This window comes from Lepidochelys kempii, chromosome 4, assembly GCF_965140265.1.
Source record: "Lepidochelys kempii isolate rLepKem1 chromosome 4, rLepKem1.hap2, whole genome shotgun sequence".
In the NCBI taxonomy this organism is placed as follows: Eukaryota; Metazoa; Chordata; order Testudines; family Cheloniidae; genus Lepidochelys; species Lepidochelys kempii.
The window spans coordinates 118843144-118856298 of record NC_133259.1 but is presented as its reverse complement, the minus strand read 5'-3'; the positions used below and the strand labels follow the sequence as shown (position 1 = coordinate 118856298).

The window sequence follows — 13155 nt, the reverse complement described above, 5'->3', positions numbered from 1 at the left end:
TTTTACAAACCCTGTAATTTAAAATTCCCTTAGCCACAAATGCATGTGATGAAATAAGGTTTCGAAATCTGCTCCTCCACCAAACAGCTTTTATAAGGCATTTATTTCAAACGTTTATGTATAATTCCCATAGCTTATGTTCATATTTGTAACCGTTCTATGTTCATTTAACCACGACTGTAACCTAATTACTTGCACTTGCAAATTTAAAAAAAAACACACAAGACTAATAAAAATTAAAGGGCAAAAGGAAGATACTTTTCCTTCTTGTCACCTTGTTATACAATTAAGGGTCCAATGATGCAAAGCACTGTGTTGAGTGCTCTCAGCTCCTAAAAAAGCTCATGAGAGTTGAGGGTGCTCAGCACCTCACCAGATGGTGCATTATGGCCTGATCCTGAGCCCAAAAAAGTGAATGGGAAAAACGCCCAATGACTTTCATGGGGCAGGGCCTAAATGAATTAATATATAACAGGAGAGAACAGAACATGACTGATTAGTTCAGAAGTGACTAGATATATATAGCATATGGGAGTTGAAATAGTACATTGTCTTGCCACTCTAGACTTTTACTTCCCAAACCCTTGGCTTAAATTCTGGCTCTGGACTGCGTGGGAAAACAACTGTGATAGTCACATTCAGTCTCTATTTGTCCACACTTGAGAGCCACTAAACAGTTTGATGCAATTGGCGGTCTCTGTACTTGAGGATGGGGACTAGAAAAGCAGGGATGATGCATGCCAGCACTGAAGTGAATTAGTTGCAGAGTTGCATGTAATAAATTAGTACCTTAAACTTCAATGACTTGTACAAACTCTGCTGGCCTGACTGAAGCTAATATCAACCCTTCAACTCTATGACTTTGAAATTCCTGTTTTTTTAAGCAGTGTGGGGAAAAGTCATACTGAACTCTGACATATGTTAATCAACAGCCTCAACTAGAACACAACTATATAGGGAATTTGTTTTTTTTTAAAGCAGCTGAATCTGGGGAAACCTTAGAGTACTTTTGAGAGAGTGGAAATAGGAAAAGTCAATTTCAGGAGTTTAGTGAAAAAAAAACGAGGAAACTAAGGAACAAGGCAACTATCAATCAACATGAGGATTTGATACACAGAAGACTATGCACAGCTGGATTGAAAGTGAATGTTCCTGTGTTCTAGTTGTTTCTGTTCTCATAAAAATGCTAATGTGGAATTTGAAAGATAATCCCTCTTTCAGACCCATTTTCCTGTCCAGTTTGCTGCAGGCTATTATTGTGATGGCTTATTACAAAATAAGCATAGCAGGTGATTGTTCCTTTTAGGACCGAACAATAATGCTGCTCCAAAATGGCATACAGCACTGTAGGAGGATTGTGGCTGGAATCATTTCCAGAGTGATTCTATTATGAACTTCTCAAGAATAAGCCAAACGCTTTTGAACTTCTATTTTCTTAAGGATAGCACTATGTGGTGTTGCTGCACCACTACTATATAAGCTCTGATCTTTCAAGATCAAAGATTGTATTTATTTTGTGTGCGTGGCGGGGAAGGGTGATGGCAGGGAGGTTACCCATGCTGGTTCTTGTAACTGAGAACTGGGGGGAAATTGAGCATATGCATGCATACAATAAGAAACAGACATCCTAACCCCAACCTTCCTTGTCAACAACCTACAAACATGACTATGCTGAACCATCACCCTGCAGCTGACAGAACAGTACTCATATATTCAAGTTAAATTAAATAATTTGAAGCAATGACTGATGAATAAATAAAAATAAAGATACTGTAGGTCTGATTTTTACAATACCTCTAAATGTGTTTGTGGTCCATACATGTCCCATATTTTTCTTCTTCTGACATCAATTCCCCTACCTGGGTACTGAAATATTTGGATTAATAATTGATTAAAAAATAAAACATAATATCTTATATTTATAAGCACGTATTTCATTCAAAAACTTCATACACACTTGCCAAATCAAGACACAAACCAAATACAGGGATAACTTGATCCACACTGACATGCAGCCACCTCTGTGAAACACAGCAGCACTGCGCGACAGGTGGAGTTAGATCCGGAATATCGTGTCAAATGGAAAGAGCAGGGGAAATGTAGGTAGTCAGAATATAATTACCCAGTTTGGACCTGGACCTGGACATAATGATTTAATTGGGGATTGGTCCTGCTTTGAGCAGGGGGTTGGGCTAGATGACCTCCTGAGGTCCCTTCCAACCCTGATATTCTATGATTCTATGATGGTTGATGCCTGTTTGGGAAATGCCCTGGTTCTCTGTCTGAGCATAAACAAGTCAGAATCTTGGTTAGCTATCTCATCTCTCACTCATCCACTGAATCATTCCCAAACACCACTACCTACAGCACAAATCTGTTCCTTTGCCATCCAAGTACTGACTCTGCCCAAGCTTGTTTATCATGTATCTGACAGGATCTCACCATAAGGTGCTATGCCTGCACACTAAGCTAAGAAAAAAGGAATAAATTACCAACTTGACTTTCAGATTGAGTCTGTTACACTGGATGGATGAAATAAACATTTCCATGAAATTTAAAAACGTTTTTCATTAAATGCCTAAAGTCCTATAAAAATTTTTTATAACTATTAAGTTCCTTTTCAAAAAGTTCTTAAAAACGATGAAGAAAATGTTCTGAGATTAAACAGACAGACTCTGAAAGTCACGGGATTTTGTTGTATCACATAGAACTCTTCTTTAACATTTTCATTTCCATCAAACATTTCTGATAAAAATCAGACTCGAGGACCTACATTTTGTTATGCTCCATGCACACAAGCACCACGTACTGGTAGTCTTTTTCACAATTACATGACCATTTGTCATGGTAAGGAAAAATATCTTGTGCTTTAATGTCAGTAAATGTCAGCTGTTATGCTTCTTCCTGCTGGGTTAAATGGCAGGGTAACAAGGCCAGCTTCCAAGGAAATCAGCTTAATCACTACTGTTAAGGGATAAATCCTGCAGTGAACCAGAGCTAGTTAGTTTTCTTTCCAAGGATCAAGTTGGTGTGGAGTGCTGTCAGTCCAGAAGTGTTCCCCCAGAATCCAAAAAGGCAGTACAGGCAACAACTAAACCCATAGGCTGTGCCATAAAGTACAGTCTACGATACATTTAGTACACATTATATTACCTAGTTACCTTTTTTGATGCAGTCAAACAAACTCCATTTTAAAGCCCTGGCCCACTGTGTCTTTGATGATTAGCAGATAACAGATTACAAAAAAGATTTCATTTCAGGACCCTGAAGATTTTGTTGATTTTAAGTTATTTCCCATCTTTCTATACCCATAGCATGATTAGGCTGCATAATTACATTTTGTTTCTTTTCCTCTACATTAGCCTTGAGCAGGAAACAAGTTCATTTCACAGAGAACCACTTATACTAACAAAAAGCTTGTAATCAGTTCTTTTTTTTTTTTCCTGACAATTGCAGAGATTCAAACCCTTGCTTTAATGATATTAATGAAGCGCATTCCAGCTATCAAACATGCCAGATAAAGGAAAGGAGAACCAGAATACTGAACACCTCCACTTTTGTTAAAAAAAAAAAAAAAAAAAAAATTGTATTTACCCCTTCATTGCTCAGAATATGAACCAGCAGACCATTTCCGCATCCTAGGTCTACAAAAGACTGTTTCTTAGACAACCCTTTTTCTGCTCTCTCTTCTTCCCAAAGGATCTAAGTAAAGACAAAAATTAAAACAAGTTTTAATCTCTCAGAGCATTTTCTCAATGACTAAAATATTTGTGGCCCATTCCTGCAACTCTTATTCACATGAGTCGAGATATGGACTTCAGTGGATCTTCTCCTGTGAGTAAAGACTACTCAACATGAATAAGGGTTTGCAAGTGGAAGCACATACTACATTTTCAAGCAAAAAGTTTAAATGAGAGGTTGCATAAGCTAACAATAAAAGTTCATGCCCAAGTGCACTGATGGAGAGGAAGAATAGTTTTAAGTGATTAAGCTGCTAGCCTGGGACTCAGGAGATCTAGGTTTAATAGAATCATAGAATCACAGAATCATAGAATATCAGGGTTGGAAGGGACCTCAGGAGGTCATCTAGTCCAACCCCCTGCTCAAAAGCAGGACCCATCCCCAATTAAATCATCCCAGCCAGGGCTTTGTCAAGCCTGACCTTAAAAACTTCTAAGGAAGGAGATTTCACCACCTCCCTAGGCAATGCATTCCAGTGTTTCACCACCCTCCTAGTGAAAAAGTTTTTCCTAATATCCAACCTAAACCTCCCCCACTGCAACTTGAGACCATTACTCCTTGTCCTGTCCTCTTCCACCACTGAGAATAGTCTAGAACCATCCTCTCTGGAACTACCTCTCAGGTAGTTGAAAGCAGCTATCAAATCCCCCCTCATTCTTCTCTTCTGCAGACTAAACAATCCCAATTCCCTCAGCCTCTCCTCATAACTCATGCGTTCCAGACCCCTAATCATTTTTGTTGCCCTCCGCTGGACTCTCTCCAATTTATCCACATCCTTCTTGTAGTGTGGGGCCCAAAACTGGACACAGTACTCCAGATGAGGCCTCACCAATGTCGAATAGAGGGGGACGATCACGTCCCTCGATCTGCTCGCTATGCCTCTACTTATACATCCCAAAATGCCATTGGCCTTCTTGGCAACAAGGGCACACTGCTGGCTCATATCCAGCTTCTCGTCCACTGTCACCCCTAGGTCCTTTTCCGCAGAACTGCTGCCTAGCCATTCGGTCCCTAGTCTGTAGCTGTGCATTGGGTTCTTCCGTCCTAAGTGCAGGACCCTGCACTTATCCTTATTGAACCTCATCAGATTCTTTTGGCCCCATCCTCCAATTTGTCTAGGTCCCTCTGTATCCTATCCCTGCCCTCCAGCGTATCTACCACTCCTCCCAGTTTAGTATCATCCTCAAATTTGCCGAGAGTGCAATCCACACCATCCTCCAGATCATTTATGAAGATATTGAACAAAACCGGCCCCAGGACCGACCCCTGGGGCACTCCACTTGACACCGGCTGCCAACGAGACATGGAGCCATTGATCACTACCCGTTGAGCCCGACAATCTAGCCAACTTTCTACCCACCTTATAGTGCATTCATCCAGCCCATACTTCTTTAACTTGCTGACAAGAATACTGTGGGAGACCGTGTCAAAAGCTTTGCTAAAGTCAAGATACAATACATCCACTGCTTTCCCTTCATCCACAGAACCAGTAATCTCATCATAGAAGGCGATTAGATTAGTCAGGCATGACCTTCCCTTGGTGAATCCATGCTGACTGTTCCTGATCACTTTCCTCTCATGTAAGTGCTTCAGAATTGATTCTTTGAGGACCTGCTCCATGATTTTTCCGGGGACTGAAGTGAGGCTGACTGGCCTGTAGTTCCCAGGATCCTCCTTCTTCCCTTTTTTAAAGATTGGCACTACATTAGCCTTTTTCCAGTCATCCAGGACTTCCCCCGTTCGCCACGAGTTTTCAAAGATAATGGCCAATGGCTCTGCAATCACAGCCGCCAGTTCCTTTAGCACTCTCGGATGCAACTCATCCGGCCCCATGGACTTGTGCACGTCCAGTTTTTCTAAATAGTGCCCTGCTCTTCCACTGACTTCCTGTGTACCACTGGACAAGTCACTTAGTGCCTCAGTTTCCCATCTCTAAAATGCGGATCACAGCACTTGCCTACCTCACAGGGCTGTTGCAAGCATAAATACATTAAAGAGCGTGAGGGGCTGAGATACTATGGCAAGGGGGCCCATGTAAATACGTTAGACAGAAATAACACAATTGTGGGATCACACGACAGGTGATAAAAAATCTTGGTTTGTGCCACATAAATCAACAAAAATGGCCGTCTTCCAACCCCTCAGCTAGTGCATATACCATTTTGCCTCCCTTTTCCACAGGGGTATTTTGTTTGTGTCTTTCCTGATGCCCTTTAAGGCACACAATGGGAAGTAGTGAAAGTAGATTATTTGTGATTCAGAAGCAATCTGCCCTACTGATCCATTTTCCCCATAGGTGGTGGGCAGAAAAGTCTGAATGATAGTATTACTACTTAGACCTTAATTTATTGCTTTTACCTATAGATTTCTAAGATGCTACCTTTCATGAGTGTGGAGACTGGGGTACAATCAGGCAAAATAACCAGGTCACAGTCACATATCAGTCCAGTGGCAGTGCTGGGGGTAGAATCCAGTGATACCCAAATGGTGCCTAATCCACTGCTGCCTTCAATGGAGCACTGTCTTGACAGGTTTCAGAGTAACAGCCGTGTTAGTCAGTATTCGCAAAAAGAAAAGGAGTACTTGTGGCACCTTAGAGACTAACCAATTTATTTGAGCATAGGCTTTCGTGAGCTACAGCTAGAATTCTGTGCATCTTGGAAGTTGTGTAGTTGAGGAGAGTGGCTACCATGAGGCACTCACAAGCCCTACGCAAATGGAGTAAAACTCCCGCACAACTTAGGAGAGAGAATGGGAAACCTCTACCTACTTCCCTTAACACAAACCACACTTTGACTTCTTCTGTCCCTCATGCAACCGCACACCTCTGCCAACCATGCACTCTGCTGGGCAGCTCCTAAGCCTCATAGAAGTGGAATCCTTCTGCCACAGTGCAAATAAATCATATGCACTGCTTGTATATTATTTTCATACAGTGGGGGCATTGCTAGCATTATTTAATAATACTAAATGAAATATGTCGAACAATTCCTAGTCTCCTAGCGTTGCTGCAGGATGCTGAGTTTGCTGCAGCACAGTGCAGCTCAGTCGCGTATGTCAGAGCTGGCCTTGTCACATAACATAGGTCTTTATTCGCCATATTGCACACGGGACCTTACTTAGAAAGCACTTTTCATTGGATGATCTCAGAGCAATTAATTTATAAACATAAATTACTTATTATTTGCCTAATGCCATAAGGATAAATGTTTCTTTCTGGGCCAATGTAGTAGGGACACGTCCTGCCCCGATCAGCTTAACTACCTAAATGAGATATAACAGGACTAGGGATAATAAAAGTGGCTCAAGGAGGACAAGGGTTACAAGATTGACAGATCAGGAGAGTGAAACAAGTGCTGAAGGAGGAGAGCAAGGTCATGTGGCAAACAAGGTTAGGGAGGCCCTTCCAGTCACAGGGGGTGTCATAAATATAAAGGGAAGGGTAATCACCTTTAAAATCCCTCCTGGCCAGAGGAAAAATCCCTTCACCTGTAAAGGGTTAAGAAGCTAAAGGTAACCTCGCTGGCACCTGACCAAAATGGCCAATGAGGAGACAAGATACTTTCAAAAGCTGGGAGGAGGGAGAAAAACAAAGGGTCTGTGTCTGTCTGTGTGATGCTTTTGCCGGGGACAGAACAGGAATGGAGTCTTAGAATTTAGTAAGTAATCTAGCTAGATATGCGTTAGATTATGATTTATTTAAATGGCTGAGAAAATAGCTGTGCTGAATAGAATGAATATTCCTGTCTGTGTGTCTTTTTTGTAACTTAAGGTTTTGCCTAGAGGGATTCTCTATGTTTTGAATCTAATTACCCTGTAAGGTATTTACCATCCTGATTTTACAGAGGTGATTCTTTTTACTTTTTCTTCTATTAAAAGTCTTCTTGTAAGAAAACTGAATGCTTTTTCATTGTTCTAAGATCCAAGGGTTTGGGTCTGTGGTCACCTATGCAAATTGGTGAGGATTTTTACCAAACCTTCCCCAGGAAGTGGGGTGCAAGGGTTGGGAGGATTTTGGGGGGGAAAGACGTTTCCGAACAACGTTTTCTCAGGAACCCAGATAAAGTTTGGTGGTGGCAGTGGAAGTCCAAGGGCAAAGGGTAAAATAGTTTGTACCTTGGGGAAGTTTTAACCTAAGCTGGTAAAAGTAAGCTTAGGAGGTTTTCATGCAGGTCCCCACATCTGTACCCTAGAGTTCAGAGTGGGGAAGGAACCTTGACATGAAAACCTCCTAAGCTTACTTTCTATGAGACTATGGACTTTCTATGAGCTTATATTGTCCAGAAGGAAAGAGCAGTCTGGGCAGTATAACATTCACATTTCTGGGGACAAGTTTGGGACGAGGAATTTTCTAGTGTTACGCTGCAGTATAATTCAGGCGTGGCTGGCTATGGCCACTATAGAGCTGGGAATAATTTACATGCTGGAAGCTGTCTGTGAGCAAACCAGGAGTGGTGGCTCTCACAGCAAATCAGTGTAAAAGGCACACAGCAAATCAGTGTAAAAGGCACCCCAGGTTGGAGAATTGAGAGGACACAGCTGTTCGACAGTCCAGATTGTACCCTGGGTAATGTCAGAGTAGCTTTTGTAACCAATAACAATCATTTTAACAACTGTTACTAAAAGAATTACTGTCACTTCATAGGACATACATTATCTCAAGGAACACAACAGGTTAAACTTACAGCCATTGTCACAAAGTACATTTAAAAACAAAAACAAAAAACTGTTAAGAATATTCCACAAGATGTGATCATCTTACCCCTAAAGAATGTGACTGTATTATCCTAATATTGGTATCCATCTACAAATGTTACCTTTGAAAATAAAATTGTAAGCAATCATATTGCATTATAAAGCACGGTCCATGCGGGAGTATCTTCACTAATATTTTATTTTACAGATGAAGAAGCTGAATCACAGAGGTTATGACTGAAATTTTCAGAGCAATCTAAGGCATTTAGACTTCCTCTGAAAACGTAAATGCCTCAGTGACTAAGGAGCCTAAAAGGCCAGATTTTCAAAGGTATTTAAGATCCAGATAAATCCAAGTAGACACCAATTTGCATTTTTAGATGCCTAAATACTTTTGAAAATCTGGCCCTGAGTTTCTTTTGAAAATGGGACTTAAGGGTGAATTTTTCAAAAGCACCTACATCTTCTCCTAGACTGCTTTGAAAATCTCATCTGAAGTAATTCATATCAGATTAGATAGGAAGTCAGTGTTAGAACCAGAAATACAATACAGATTTCTACTCTCAAGTCTATTGCTCTAACCACTATTCCATTTTTGCTACCCCAGATATCGTAATCTAGTCTTTTTTAAAATTCTGCTAGTCTATTACCAGACACTTACCAGCAGATAAGTAGCAATGGCAACATCTTCATATACAAATTTTTCGGGATCTGTTACTTCAGGCCACACCTTCAGATAAACAGAGGTAAAATTACCAATTGCGTTATCATTTTAACCACACCTCTTTAAAGAACATGCTCAACTAGACTGGCCTTGGGGAGAGATAGCTCAGTGGTTTGAGCATTGCCCTTCTAAACGCAGGGTTGTGAGTTCAATCCTTGAGGGGGCCATTTAGGGATCTGGGGCAAAAAAAAATTGGGGATTGTGCCTGCTTTGAGCAGGGGGTTGGACTAGATGATCTTCTGAGGTCCCTTCCAACTCTGATAGTCTATGATAGTCACCCCATCTTTAACCTATCACTGAACATTATGGAATTCTAACCTTCCAATTAATTAAAAAAAAATCTTGCCCCATGATAAGGAATATGAAAGACTGCGTAAATTTTTGTGAGTCACACAATAAACTAACTTGTGTACACACACTAGGATAGAGAACATCTGCAGTCATTCAGTCAAGCTAAGTTTCAGGACCAGTTATGGTTCCAGATGTGCAAATCACATGGAACAAAGCCCACCACATGTTCTCTAGTACATTGCAGGTGCTTATTATGTGACTCAGGAAAATTCACCTCCATTGGTATGGTTACGTCTGCCACTGGAAAGATTATTATTTGTATTACAGCAGTGCCTATCAATGTTCCCTCTAATTTTTTACATCCATGTGCGGAATTAATGTTGTTACGTGCACCAATATGGAAGTGATGTGTGGCGGGGGTGGGGCCGAGGGGTTCGGAATGTGGGAGGGAGCTCAGGGCTAGGGTAGAGGGTTGGGGTGCAGGGGAATGTGGGCTCTGGCTGTGGGGCTGGAGATGAAGGGTCTGGGGTGCAGGAGGGGGGCTCAGGGCTAGGGAAGAGGGTTGGGGTGTGGTGGGATGAGAGTTCTGGCTGGGGGCACAGGCTCTGGAGTGGGGCTGGGGATGAGGGGTTCAGGATGCAGGAGGGGGCTTAGGGCTGGGCCACAGCATTGGGGTACGGGAGGGTGAGAGCTCTGGCTGGAGGTGTGGGCTCTGGGGTGGGGCCAGGATGAGGAGTTTGGGTGCAGGCTGCCGGCGCTGTGGTGGGGAGAGAAAGGACTCCCCCAGCCCTGTCTCACCACAGCAGCCAGGGGCCAGGGGAGAGGTGCCTCTCCCTACCTGCATGGCCCTTGATAGCCTGCTGCACGGCCACGCACCTTAGAGGGAATTTAGGTGCCTATAGGTCACAGCAGGAAATGAACTTAGTATAATGGAATCTTGAGCTTACAATCTAAATAAAAAAGACAGACAAAGGGGAGGAGAAAATAAGCATTATACCCTCTTTACTGATGGGGAACTGAGGCACAGAAAGACTAAGTGATTTGCTTATTGCAAAGCCGTGAACTAAAGCCAGATCTCATGAGTCAGAGGTCTTGGCCACAAGACCAGCCCCCTCTTATTTATACTGATATTTCTCCCATGGGGAAGATAATATCCCTGTAACATTTTTACACCACTTGTTCATAAAAGGATTTGTTGAATCTTTGGCAGCGTAGTGACCAATCCTGGCCACAGTTCATGGAGCTGACACGGCCCAGAAGACCGCATCCACTGGTTGTGTACTGGGCTGACTGATCCTTGGGATGACTGACTCATAGCTTAATCTTTCAAAGTTCTGGGTGAAGTCATTTAACTTCAGTGGGAATAGAGGGCACTCTGCACCTCACAGAATCAGACTCCGGTGCCTAAAGCCTGATTAAAAGTCTACTGAAGTCAATGGAAAGACTCCCATTGACTTCAATAGGCTTTGGATCAGGCCCTAAGTGAGTGAGAAGAGGGAACTAGGTCTGCCCTGTCACTCATCAAAGGAGAGCTACTTGGGGAGCCAGGAAGTAAGGTGAATCACAGCCCTACTGTACCTGTATCCTGTTTTCTAGAGCTGGACTAACACCTGTGCAGAACCAGGGAAGGAAGAGAAAAGCACTGGAAGCAAAGGATTTGGGATAGAACAAAACATATCATTCGAGGGAACTGGATGGGAAATGGGGTGCTAAAGCTCTCCTCTCGTACACAAATGCCATAGGAGAATCTCTCTGACCCAACTGGTCCCAATCAGAGGTCCATTTCAGAGCTGTCGGCCAGGGACAGTGTGTTTCAAGCCCCTGTTAATTCTCACCACACTGACTTCAAGGGAACCAGCGAGGAACTGGTGGTCTAGGATATTGAGATGGCAGTACACAATGTCAAGCCTACCTAGCATTGTTGGGCCGGCTGAAGGCAGTGACTCCCTTGAAAGGAGCATGAAGTGGGCAGCTACATATATACTATGCACCAACCACAACAATAGGCTGACACAGAAAGGAAAGTCTTGTTAAAATGCCACCCCCAGATTGAAGGGACAGTTGAGATGGTTTCCCTGGCTTGGGGGGAATTCACCCTCAATAGAGATGAAGGATCCCTGGAGCTCAAAAAATAATTCTTGAAGAGCAAATGCTTGGCAAGCAAACATTCCCACACATGTGAATGCACACAGGATTTATCAAAGCCTAGGGTGGAAATTTTTAGGAAACCTGATGGTAAAATATTGGCAGCAGAGGCCTAAAGCAAGCCACTGAGGGTAAAATTTTTAAAAGTGCCAAAGTCACTTAAGATCTTAAGTCCCATTTTCCCAAGTCACTTAGAGCCAGGCTGTTAGAGGTATTTAAACACCTAAAGCAACAATGGCTTTCAGTGAGATTTAGGCTCCTAAGTGCATAAGTCACTTTTGAAAAATGGGACGTAGGCTCCTAAGTCACTCAGATGCTTTTGAAAATATTATCGGCAGCACACCAAGGCTCTGCACCTCAGATGCGATCTTGCTCTTCATTTTCTCCCAGTTACGAATTAATAATGCAGATTTCAATTTGACTCATAACTACCACCAACACTATGTAATAACACTGAACTCTCTTCACATACACAGGGAACTTTAAAATCAAGAACAAATTTTAATTTAATGATTTTCAAATAGATTTCTTCTTTTTTAACTAAGACCCCAGTCTCACTAGGAAGCAGAAAACACTATGAGAGAATGGGACTCTAGATTTTATTGCCACACTTACCTTTACCATTTCTTTGTATTTTTCTTTTAGCTCTTGATAAACCCTGCTGTATTTAGCCACAGAAATGAGCGAGAGTGTACTTTTAAACTCACTCTGCTTTTTCTCTGTGGACCATTTGGCCAGTTTGGACAACAGTTCACTTCCAAGCCACGTTGTTTTGGGGTATACAATTCCATCTGCGACCCAGTTTTCTGGAGATGAAGTTAAAACAGATACAGACCTTTAAAAATATAAGAAATCTGAATAAATACAGTGTATGTCAATGATTGAACGAAAGGCTCGGTCAAGAGAAAAAAACAGCAGAAGCCACTAAACACAAGCTTTATTACTTTTATCTTTTGCATACATCATAAGGCCGGATTTTCAAAAGCACTCAGCATTGGCCTAACTGCTCCCATTGTAGTTAGTGGCTCCCAATGATGAGTGCTTTTGAAAATCCCACTCTGTGCATTGAAGAAAGGAACTGACATACTAGGAAAGATCAGAAGAATTGATATTTATAGCTTGGCTATCTGGAGACTAGGACGCCAATCCTGCAAACACTTAAGTACACACATAACTTTGCTCACTTCAGTTGCCCCATTGTCTTCAACAGGAGTATTCATGTGCATCATGTTAATCACATAACTGTTAACCGGGTTGGGGCCTATGCAGGAGATTTGATAACATTACACAACTATGTGAAGGGTATAAAGATCCAAGAGGAAAATGAGATATTCAGGGAGGTGCAAGGGACAGAATAAGAAACAACTAGGTAATACATGAAAATAACAGAAAACAGAGTGAGTAAAAGAAAAAACATCTCAGCAATGAATTCTGTCAGGCAGTAGAAGAGTCTCCCAGAATATGTGATAGAATTCCCATTGTTTAAGGCATTTAAAGCTAAACCAGACATTACACATGGGTATACACTGCAGCACTGGCCGAGGTGTAGACTAGGAACT

The 13155-nt window shown here is 42.1% G+C and overlaps 1 protein-coding gene across 2 annotated transcripts in view; it reads right to left on the bottom strand.

Moving 5' to 3' along the window:
- TRMT44 (tRNA methyltransferase 44 homolog) overlaps positions 1-13155 on the bottom strand; it is a 33413-nt gene that overhangs the window by 13937 nt on the left and 6321 nt on the right. For both annotated transcript variants that reach the window (XR_012158737.1, XM_073342629.1), the window contains exons 3-6: positions 12212-12431; positions 9098-9166; positions 3595-3702; positions 1795-1866 (exon numbers count right to left, since the gene is read on the bottom strand). Coding sequence is in view for 1 of the 2 variants with exons in the window: in XM_073342629.1 (XP_073198730.1) it covers positions 1795-1866; positions 3595-3702; positions 9098-9166; positions 12212-12431 (469 nt within the window). In the remaining variant the exon portion in view is untranslated. The remainder of the gene's footprint in view (positions 1-1794; positions 1867-3594; positions 3703-9097; positions 9167-12211; positions 12432-13155) is intronic.